The sequence below is a fragment of the Nicotiana tabacum genome, chromosome 3 (genome assembly GCF_000715075.1).
Source record: "Nicotiana tabacum cultivar K326 chromosome 3, ASM71507v2, whole genome shotgun sequence".
Classification (NCBI taxonomy): domain Eukaryota; kingdom Viridiplantae; phylum Streptophyta; class Magnoliopsida; order Solanales; family Solanaceae; genus Nicotiana; species Nicotiana tabacum.
Genome location: NC_134082.1, coordinates 209,518,873 through 209,530,949, shown reverse-complemented (window position 1 = coordinate 209,530,949; position 12,077 = coordinate 209,518,873). Strand labels below are relative to the sequence as shown.

At 33.2% G+C, this 12,077-nt stretch overlaps 1 protein-coding gene across 2 annotated transcripts; it reads left to right on the top strand.

Moving 5' to 3' along the window:
* Positions 1 to 3,382: 3,382 nt before the first annotated feature.
* Positions 3,383 to 10,528, top strand: LOC107801173 (potassium transporter 8-like). 2 transcript variants are annotated; one of them, XM_075250518.1, is made up of 8 exons: positions 3,383 to 4,063; positions 4,148 to 4,631; positions 4,856 to 4,909; positions 6,880 to 7,140; positions 7,290 to 7,342; positions 8,079 to 8,277; positions 8,409 to 8,663; positions 9,271 to 10,528. In XM_075250518.1, the coding sequence occupies exons 1-8, from the start codon at positions 4,025 to 4,027 to the stop codon at positions 10,308 to 10,310; spliced, it is 2,385 nt and encodes a 794-aa protein (XP_075106619.1). In that variant the 5' UTR covers positions 3,383 to 4,024; the 3' UTR covers positions 10,311 to 10,528. The 2 variants fall into 2 exon arrangements, with proteins under 2 accessions (XP_075106619.1, XP_075106620.1); XM_075250519.1 differs by having other exon boundaries at positions 3,392 to 4,063; positions 8,154 to 8,277.
* The last annotated feature ends 1,549 nt before the right edge of the window (positions 10,529 to 12,077 follow it).

Sequence of the window (12,077 nt, the reverse complement as noted above, 5' to 3'; positions counted from 1 at the left end):
CCCTTCAAGCGATTTTTTCCCCTTTTTCTTCATGGAGAAAATAATTGTTTGTCCAAAAACGTGCTGGAATATTTCAAAGTGTTAGGTCTTTGTGAGTATTGACAAACCGAGGCGGATCCAAAATTTATAGTGTATGGGTTCAACTTTAAGATTTTTAATATTGAATCTATTATACTTTTAAAGTTATGAGTTCGGATCTACTATTTGTTTCAACTTTAGTAAATTTTTACACATAAATTTATACTCCGCATAAAAAACTATGGGTTCAATTGAACCCGGCTCTTTTACCTTGCATCCGCCCCTGTTGACAAAATCAACTTAATATACACAACCAGGGATTATTTTCGATGTTTGAAAATTTAAAAAATCTTGATAGAAAGTACTACCATATTGGTAGGACCTTATATAATGTGAATCTAAATTAGTTAATTCCCCAACAAAAATACTAGATATTGGGTCGAAAACTATAAAAACTTAAGAGCCCGTTTGGCTATGAAATTTTTTCACTTTTTTTTGAATATTTTTCACCCTTTTTCGAAAATAATGTTTAGCCATACAATTTTCAATTTTCACTTGATGAATTTTGAAATTTTTCGAAAATTTGAAAAACTCATGTTTTTCAAAATTTCCACTCAGATCACTCGCAAAAATTCAAAAACAACACAAAATTATATTCATGCCCAAATACAACTCTAATTTTTAAATACTATTTTACTTAAAAAAATTCATTTTTTCCCGCGATTTTATAATTCTTATGTCCCAACGCCCACTTAAATATACATACATGTGGTTATTTTGGTTTGAGTCTTCATTGCCCTCTTTGTCACCAACTCTTCAATCTTCAATGCTAGCACTTTTTATTTATTTTTTATATATTTATTCCAAAAAGAAAAAAAAATAGGGGGGGGGGGGGAGAGGGGGACGATAAGTGCTCAAGTGCAAGCTAAAGCTACTTTAGAGGTAGGGGACACTTGATAGCCCCCTTTTCCTTCTAGTAGTATTATTTAAAGTTGTCAATTTTCTCTCTTGAAGTTTCCGATCCTAAAATTTGTGGTCCACAATTACAGAAGCAACCAAAATTTACCCAAATTTTATGTCATTTCACATTCACATATTTCAACATCTGAGTTATTAGTCCATAACATACACTAAAATGACAACGTTACTTTATTTGTTGTACTCACGTCACGTAATGTCAAAAAATTATCAGTCGAGCCGTCGATTAGTTTAAGTAAAGTTGGGTAAAATGTGTGAATTGAATATAACTTTATCGCTTAATTTGGGTTTAATTCATCTTAAAGCTATAATAATATGATTTTTCTAAGATTAATCAAAATCTCACACTTCTATTTAGACAATTAGACGTCTGATATACAAGTTTCTACCAAGCTAAAATTATATTATAGTATTGCCTATATGAGTTTTTCGCTTTTACTGTCTTTTGTCCTTAGCATTGATTTGGAAAAATTATAAGTCTTTTAATATAACATTCCTCAATATGATTTTACGCCTAGCTAGCAGATAATTTACCCATAGATAGAAGAAGCTACTAATCCTTATATTTAAAAGAACAATGTTTTACTTAGGGGTGTTCATGATTCGGTTTGGATCGATTTTTCCTTAAAAAGAAATCAAATTAAGTAAGTCGATTTTTCAAATATTAGAACCAAATCACACCAATTAAGTCGGTTTTTTATCATTCGGTTTATGTCGGTTTTTTGTTTTTTCGGTTATTTATCGGGTTTTTTCTTAAATATGAGACATACACCACCAAACACATATTCCGTCGACTACATTTTCAACATAACACTATCAAATCAATTGCCTTTTGAGAAATCTATCATTTACCAAGATATATTGATGATAATTGAATGAATAATTTAAGGACTCAATTAAAAATAGATTAGTTTTAACATAAAATGAATTCTTATACTTAGCAAAAGAAAACTACCAATCAAACTACAATATAAAGGCAATTAAAAGTGCAAATGATTAACATATACAATAATATATAATAATAATAATAATAATAATAATAATAATAATAATAATAATAATAATAATAATAAATTTGGGTGTATTCAAAATTTGAGGCTCGGTTTTTTCGATTATTTTTTGATTAAAACCAAAACCAAACCAAATTTGATCGGTTTTTAAAATTCAAAATAAAAAATAAATCAAACCAAAAAGTATCGATTTTTTGATCGATATAGTTTGATTTTCGGTTTGGTTCGATTTTTCGGGTTGGTATGAACGCCCCTAAGACTTTTACTTCATTCAATTTTTTCCCCATAAAGAAGTGTAGTGTCATGAACATTGAGATTCTTTTGGTACTATTTCATTTTAGAAAAGAAAAAGAAAAAAAAACTAAGGTGGTTGGAAGTTTGAATATATTGTATTTTGTACATATTGGCCCGACAAAAACCGATCACTTCTGTTATCTCTTTGCTTTGTCCCTCCCCATTGTCTATTTTTTCTGTACATTGTTCTTTCCTATGGGTCTCTCTTTGTTTTTACTTTTACTTTTTCTCAAGTTTAGCACATTCTTTCTTGTAACTGTTACCATTCGAGCCAACTCTCTGTCTCTGTTGGTTACTGAATCACTGGTCCATTTATCAAATGTTTTTTTTTTCATGCATCCTTGATTCAAAATTACTAACTGCACTAATTAAATTCGTACATTGTATGCCCACTAAAAACTCTCTATATTATTACAAATATAGTCGGCCAGATTTATTGTTTACTTTTTCTAGTTAGTGTTCATAAATTATATATAGTCATACACATATTATATATCTATCGACTATTTTTAGTTTAAAAAATTAAATTGACCGTCATTTCGATTAATTTTTTTAATTACTACAGTTTGAATTTGAAATTTAAGTAAAAAGATTCTGATTTGCTAATTTTAGTATGAGGACTGGAACTCGAAATATTTAATTAAAACAGAGAGAGTTAGATTTTACTACTTCCTCTGGTTCATAATAAGTGACCAATTTACTTTGGGCACACTCATTAAGGAAATTTTAAATTCTAGACGAAAATAGTTAGTGCGATTAAACTACCTTTCATTAAATGTTGCATCATGTTATAATAACACTCATCTTCTCAAATATGAGGAGTAAATGATTTTTAGGATATATACATACAGGTAATTTTAGAAAAATAAATTAAATTTTTTCTTGATTATATAAATAAATACTTATTTTGGACCAAAATAAAAAAATAAATTGATAAGTTATTATGGACCGAAAGGAGTATTTCATTAACCGAAATCTTTAATTAAGAGGACTTAACATTTACTATTCCATTAAAACGCTTGTGGTGCAAATAAACCGTTGCTTTCAATGGGGACTGCGATATGTCAGAATATCAGCTAAGTTGGTGGCCTGCAGTCAATACATTCATTCACTGACAAAAACTCACTCCCCTTACCCCCACCCCCACCCCCACCCCCCACCCCAAAACTCAGTTGCCTCTGTAGCTTACGTGTTACTGGTGAATTTCATACCCACCCCACCCACTCAAAATATTCCACTACTCCATTACCAGAACCTCCAGCCAAGAAACAAAACCTCACACATTTCTTGTTTTAGTGCATCTGCACGTATATATTTGGGTTCTTGTCATATAAAGTTGAAAATTTTCTATTCCATAATTTTGTTTTAGGTATGTGATAATGCCCTTTCTTACAGGGATTAGTGTCATTATTTAAGGTGAACCAAAAGGTGTGCTCCTATATTTTTGTCATCATTTTTCTATTTAACAAAAAACAGCTTAGCTCCAATTTCCACCAACCTTTTTTTTTCATCTTTGTTTTTTCCTCATGGTGTTTTGTGTCTGTCCCTTAAATGTTCTTTCCTGTGGGTCGCTCAATTTCTCAGTCCACTCATAAGGCCAAAGCTTTATAATTCTTGGATTTTTGTTGCAATATCTTCAACTAAAGGCAGTGCTGCTCAACCACTAGCCATTTCAAGATTTTGCCAAGTATGAGCTTTTTTTCAAGTTCTTGATTAGTCTAGTAATGGATATTGAAAGTTGGGGTCGTGAAAATCCAATAAAGGTTAGATTTTTGGCAATATTATGTTACCCATGTTTGAAAAAATTGAGCTTTTGAGTCATTTTTGATATTCCAATTTTGTTGCAGAAAGAATCTTGGAGGACAGTTTTAGCCTTAGCTTATCAGAGTTTAGGTGTGGTGTATGGAGATTTGAGTACTTCACCTTTATATGTATACAAGAGCACATTTGCAGAGGATATTCATCATTCAGAGTCTAATGAGGAGATATTTGGAGTTTTATCATTTGTGTTTTGGACATTAACTCTTATTCCATTGCTTAAATATGTGTTCATAGTATTACGAGCTGATGATAATGGTGAAGGTGGGACTTTTGCTTTGTATTCCTTATTGTGCCGTCATGCCCGTGTTAGTACTTTGCCTAATGGTCAATTGGCTGATGAGGATTTATATGAGTACAAGAATGATAGAAAATTGTCAGCTGATAGGATTGGAATGAGCTTGAAATCAACTCTTGAGAAACACAGATTTTTGAAGAAAATTTTGCTCATTTTAGCTTTGATTGGGACTTGTATGGTTATTGGTGATGGAGTCCTTACCCCTGCAATCTCAGGTATTTTCTACGCGGAGCATATATGTAAAAATTACTGAAGTTTCAATATATATCAAGTTCTGAATCCGTGTTATAAAGGTTGAACTCATTGAATTTAGTTTCTGAATCCGCCTTTGTGTATGATCCGTGTTAGACTTGGTTTATCTGCCAGATTGGAGATGTTGTGATGCTGATAAATTAATCCTTTCCTATTTTATTTAATTTATGGTGCATTGAATCTGCAGTATTCTCTGCTGTCTCTGGACTTGAACTTTCAATGGCAAAGCATCATCACCAATGTGAGTCCAAATTTTTTTGGCAGATTTATTGTTCCCTTATGGCCCCTTGCCCGTACCCCTTTGTTGAATAAGATGAGGAATCAAAAGTTATATCTATTTTATTTTACAGCTTTATTCCATTATGTTAATAGATTTTCATCCTTGTTATGCCAAAGAATAATAATAGATGATATTCTGATACCCTAGCCGGCTGATCAATGAAAAGAACCAGTGAGTGTTTATGGCCGAGGCGAGAAGATACAACAACAACATACCGTATAATCCTACGGGTGGGAAATGGGGAAGATAATAATTTGAAATAGTTTCATAATGAACTGTTGGGGTAGATAGAGATCAGTTCCTTATGGCTGATCTCAAGTGATTATCTTTAGTTTTTCTTGATTTCTCTAACTTATTATATTTTGATTTATGCCTACTTTATTCAGATGTGTTTGGGCTAGATGTAACAAGACTTGAGTATTTAATATAATAAGTTGGTTCACTTTTCTGGAAACTTTTTCTAATGGTCGTGCAATTTGTGACATGGAGAGGTTACCAATATTTAATGAAGATGCATTATTGTGGGTCCCTTAATACTAAATTAAGACAAAATGTATATGGTAATCAAAGTCATATCAACATCAATAAAGAAATAAAGTTAGGTGCTTTCTCCATAGACCACATTGATGTTATCCTAATTTTTAAAGTGAGGTTTCAACTTTAGAAACATAGTTTTTTTATTTCGTAAAGCAGAGGTGGTGGATAATGTTTTAACTTACTGGAAATTATGAATAAAATGGTTATTCTGTTGAAATAGAAAGGAAGAAAATATGGCACTAGTATGAATGTCTCTTGGAGCTCCTTAAAGACAAGTGCCCTCTCTGTTTGTTCTTGTATCACGAAGCATATCTGAGATATAATATATAATGTGAGAAAATAAGAAAATATATTGGGAGAATGCATTAGACAAGTTTTCTTACACCTGTGAGCTTTTAGAGATAGTTTATCCAATATATACATTATACTTTCGTCTGACTTCTGGTTTGGATAATTTATCCAATCTACCATTCTGACATTCTAACACAGGAAAAGATTTTTTTTGATGACCGAGAAAATTCTCTCTGGTCCAACCTATAGGACCAACCATAGCCTTCGAAACTCGGGGATAATGTGCCCGCCCCTATACCTTTCTCCATTTAAATACCAGGCTAAGTTCACATGCACAAGGCTTGAATCAAGTCCATCAACCTTTATTGATACAATTAACCATTGTGGATTATGATAATGAATGTCCTCTAGAAAATATTTACCTAAATGATTGAGTATATCCCTTTGACAGCATAATGTTAACCAATCTATGGAATTGTTTGGAAAATAAGCTAAGAAATCTTAATATTCATATAAATATTGCCTATGGCTCGTAAGTTGAAAAGTTTACTCGAAGATGGACTCATACCCATAACTTATGGATTTCTGTATTGGAAGTAGTCTGAGAATGTGGTTCAAACCAGACATATAATTTCCAGAATAGTTCCATTCAATTGTATGGATGAAATTCCAACTTTCTGTCATACTACATCCTTCTGAGGTTACTTATATTCCTCTATGATAGTTAAATGATTTACAGAAAATCAATAGTCCATGAGCGAACCAAAGGTGAAAAGTCTGCCTGTTTCCTTGCCTTTAATAATTTACTTGCGAAGTGAAACAGCAGGTAGTTCTCTGTAATATCTGATACAATTGTGATGTTTTCTTAACTTGTTCGGAGTTTACATGATTTTTCTGGTTAACTTTTGAAATTATGCAAGTCAGAAGCTAACTTATTTTGTTTCTATAATTGCTGAATTCTAGTTTTGCCTGTTAAGATGATGTCATTAGTTAGTATTGTCCTCATATCATATTAACACGAGATCCTTATTTTTTTGTTGAAACAAGAAACAACAACTGTGGAACTAATGAATAATGTGCTGAATTATTTCTTTACCCTGCAGATGTAGAAGTTCCAGTTGCTTGTGTGATACTTGTGTTCTTATTTTTTCTCCAGCACTATGGGACACATCGAATAGGATTTCTATTTGCACCTATTGTGATTACATGGCTTTTTTGCATTAGTGCAATTGGGCTGTACAACATCTTCCACTGGAACCCTCATGTTTATCAAGCATTATCTCCATACTACATGTACAAATTCTTAAAGAAGACCCAAAGAGGAGGATGGATGTCCCTGGGTGGGATTTTATTATGTATAACAGGTACGGCATTCCTTTATGTGAAATTTGTTCTCTTGATATTTTTGGTGGGAATTTGACATTTCTTGGCATATGACCTATTCTTTTAACAGTGGATGGGCCTTCTTTCTTCCTAGTTAATTTTATACTCTCTTTGCTTGTCCAACTTTCAGGTTCAGAAGCTATGTTTGCTGATCTTGGACACTTTTCCCAGCTGTCTATTCAGGTAAATAACTCAAGTAATTTTGTTATGCAACTCTTGAAGCTTATTATTGTAAGACTAACTTTTCAGATAGAGACTGTTCAATCAAGCATGTAACTGGTATTTACTAGGTTAAATGAACACAATGAATTAGCATTCAGCTGTGACTTAAAGTTACTACTCTTAATTATTTGACCCATCTTTCATATTACTCCTTCTGTCCTCGTATGTTTGGCACTCTTTCCCTTTTGCCCATTCCAGAAATATTGGCACTGAATGGTTTTGTATCAGTTTCTTGAACTTGTGTTAAATACTGCAATGAGGAGCATTGATAGACAAACTGGTGCACAACATTTAATTTATTGCAAGGTGACTGAGGAATTAGCAAAACTTGAATAGATGTATGCTAGGTAGTCATACCTGCAAATCTCTGCTCTCCTAATCTAAGTCGGATAACATCTAGATGCTTTTGATCACTTCAAATTTTCCAAAATTTCCTTGGACTGACTCACTCATGTTCTCAAGTCTTTCCAGCTTTACTTTCTCGAAAAAGATTGGTCAAATCTAGTCATCTTAGCTTAGTAAGCTGCCTCGGCATGCTTGAGAGCAGTATCCTGAGATGAACTATGCTTCATATGAGAGCTGTCAAATGTGTACCACACATTTTGTAAGATACTGAGCTAATGTGTGTTGGAGTGTTTATTGTCAAACTGAGATTATCTGCAGATGTTTTGTTCAATGTGAATAAAGTTCCTTGTAGAGGTACGGAGTTAAAATGCTTTACGTTGGCAACTGCAAATTCAACCAAGTCCCAATAAGAGCTGCTTCTCTGCAGATAGCTTTTACGTTTGTTGTTTACCCATCATTAATTCTTGCTTATATGGGACAAGCTGCGTATCTTTCCAAGCATCATGTTATCCAAGGTGATTACCACATCGGGTTCTATGTATCAGTACCTGGTAAGTACTTTGCTCCTCTCTTCGCTACATTCTCTCTTTTTTTCTTTCCTTTTTCTCTTCGTGCATTTGAATGCAGCATGTATATCTAGTTTAAACATTTCAACTAATTTATATGTTCATCATTGTCCCAGAAAAACTGCGGTATCCTGTTCTGGCTATTGCTATACTTGCTGCAGTGGTTGGAAGCCAGGCCATCATCACTGGGACGTTTTCTATAATCAAGCAATGTTCTGCTTTGGGTTGCTTCCCAAGGGTCAAAATAGTACATACATCGTCCAAAATCCATGGCCAGATTTACATTCCAGAGATAAACTGGACGTTGATGTTGCTATGCTTGGCAGTTACTATTGGCTTCCGTGACACGAAACACATAAGCAACGCATCAGGTATCATTAACAGCCAAATAATATGCATTGTCCATGAAGTCACTAAAGGATTCTGAGTCTGTTATATAAAAGCCTGATTAAGTTTCACGTTTTATTACATATTCCTCCTTTTCTTTTCTGATTGGAACATAACTCTCTTTTAACACATCAGTGGGTAGAATAGAAAATTCATTTTTCCTGATATTTTCTGATCTCAAATTGATCTTGGTAGTTTATTATAATAATATAACCTCTTGATTAGTTATACTTTACTATTAATAGGGAAAAATGCAAGGATAAGTTGCAAGCCACATAATGTAAAAAGACGATCTTCCAAATGTGCACGTGTTATTTCTGATACTGAGAGGAAGTTAATTAACTCTCAACCTCATAGAAAATGTTATAGACAGACTACAATTGAACTTTAGGTGTACCAAAATAAATATTCACCAGATAATCGCAACTTGCAGTTATCATTTTGTGCATCAGGCAATTGAACAGTTTTAAATGTAAACTGAATTTATTGAAATTCCCTCGATCTTAGCCAAAAGGCTGAGAAAGTGTAGGACTAAATTTTGTTTGAAATCACTACGCGTATTTGTTACAGTGCAACCTTTTTCTCTTGCAGGTCTGGCAGTTATAACTGTTATGCTGGTCACTACGTGCTTTATGTCTCTAGTCATTGTCCTCTGCTGGCACAAAAACGTGTTACTTGCCATTTGCTTTATATTCTTCTTTGGTTCCATTGAAGCCCTCTACTTTTCAGCTTCCCTAATCAAGTTCCTCGAAGGGGCCTGGGTACCGATTGTTCTCTCTTTGATATTTCTAGTCGTCATGTACAGTTGGCATTATGGCACCCTGAAAAAGTACGAGTTTGATGTTGAAAACAAAATTCCCATCAACTGGCTGCTCACCTTGAGTCCCAACCTGGGTATTACACGGGTCCGTGGCATTGGCCTCATCCACACCGAGCTTGTTTCAGGAATTCCAGCAATTTTCTCACATTTCGTCACCAACCTACCTGCTTTCCACCAGGTTCTTGTTTTCCTTTGTGTCAAGTCCGTACCAGTACCTCACGTGAGACCTGAAGAAAGGTTCTTGGTGGGAAGAATTGGACCAAAAGAGTACCGCGTCTACAGATGTATAGCACGATATGGTTATCGAGATATTCACATGGACGACGTAGAGTTTGAAAAAGATCTAGTTTGTAGCATAGCTGAATTCATCCGCTCAGAGGGACCAGCACAGAGTTTTGAAGCTGCTGAAGGTATAGACGACAACGAGAAACTGACAGTTATTGGAACAACTTCAACACATGTTGATGGAGTAACAATGTGCGAGGACATAGACACTAAAGATACAGAAATGATTGAGATCAGTTCCCCAGAAGTACCAAGAAAGAGAGTGAGATTTCTGGTGCCAGAGAGTCCACAAATGGATTTAAGCGTTCGTGCAGAGTTGCAAGAACTGATGGAAGCGCGGGAAGCAGGCATGGCGTTTATCCTTGGACATTGTTATGTAAGAGCAAAGAGAGGTTCAAGTTTGATAAAAAAACTGGTGGTTGACATAGGATATGACTTTTTGAGAAGGAATTGTCGCGGGCCAACATATGCATTGAGCTTCCCTCGTGCTTCAACTTTGGAGGTTGGAATGATTTACCATGTATAATTTGTTCTTTCCTTTTCTATTTAAAGGATAGAACTGTAGCATATGCTTTTTTTTCTTCATTCTTACTTTTGTATTTCAAATGTGAAAACTGTAAATGTTGTGCTGGTACATGAATTTTGCTTTGTACAATGCAATACCACGAAAAAGTATACTGAATACTGAGCTTAGAGCTGCATGTATTGAATAAAGAGCTGAAAATATGAGGTTAACAATTTGTCTACTGTCTTGCTTATACAACTACATTTATCAGGTACACATATACTCTGTGAAAGATGATTACTTTTCGCGTTGTGTATTAAAACATGTATACGCTAGTTTAGGAGACTTACGGATGTAGTAAAACATGTATACGCTAGTTTCAGCTTGTTTGGATAGTTGTTATGTATCGTTTTATAATGTATCGTCGTATAGTACAACTTGTTTGGATGGTTGTATTGTTATTTTAAATACAATGCTTGTTTGATTTGTTACTTAAATTTTGTTGTATCATATTGTTAAATCCGTCGCTACGTAACGATAAAAAGTACCACTTTATGGAATGAGATTTGGTGTGATCGCGTCGTTATCTAATTTTTTTCTCTCATCTTGCCCTTACTTATTATTAAATAAATCTATTTTATCACCTTACTTTTTATTTTATTTTATAATATTACAAGTTTATTTTTCATATATTATTGGTGCATGACATCATGGAACAACAACAAACAAGACAATCTATCCAAACATTGTATACATCAAAACGATACAGTATAAATAGTACAAGACTTACAGGTTTTTTCTTTACACAAGCGTATTTACAACAACAACAACTTGTATCCAGGGGTGGCCCGACGAATTTTGTGGCCTAAAGCCAAAATTTATGAGGGACCTTAACTTTTTAATTTTTTTTAAATTGATTTGAAGTCTATTTTTTTTTTAGTATTTTTTAGATACATAGTTATTTAATTTTCTTAGTATTTCTCAATTGACAATATAAGGAATCCACTTAACCTTTCTTGTGATATTGTTGTTCTTATATAAGATTTTATCAATTTTAAGTTTGAAAACTTTTTCCCGCTGAAGCAACGGTAACTTGAGTTATGAGCATTATTCCATAAGCAATTTAGGCATTTGGAAAAGAATTAAATCTTTTTATTTGATTAAGTGTATCAATTAAACTGTTATCTTCTAATTGTACTATTTTTCTTAATATTTTTAATTCAGAAAATAAATCTAAACCATCAATATCGAATTGACTATTATGCTTTAAGGAACATTCAAGATTAAGGCAATAGTTTTTCAAATTTCCAACATCTAGTGATCTTAATTTTTATTGTCAAATAGAAAACTAAAAATATTTTCATATGCTTCGAATTGTTCAAATCTATTGTGACGTGAAAAAATAACCTTGTCTATTATGTATAAAAGTAATTAACTCTAAAGGACTCTTCGAAAGATTTTGGGATTTCATTATTAATATTTGCATCAAATTGTTACTTCCTATATAGCACACGTTTCTTACAAAATTCAGGTTCGATATCCATTTTAAGTGCAATTTCCTTAGTAGAAATTATAGCAGTTGCAAATCCTTCTTCTCTATATTTGTTAGAAAGAAATAAATTTTTTTTACTTTACAGAACTCTTTTTTAAACTTATACATAGTCTATTCAGGGGCGGATCCAGAGAAAAGGATACGGGTTCCCGTGAACCCAGTAACTTTTGCATAAACTCTGTATTTGTATTAAAAAATTTATTAAAAATATAAGAATATTTAACTTGGAACCCAGT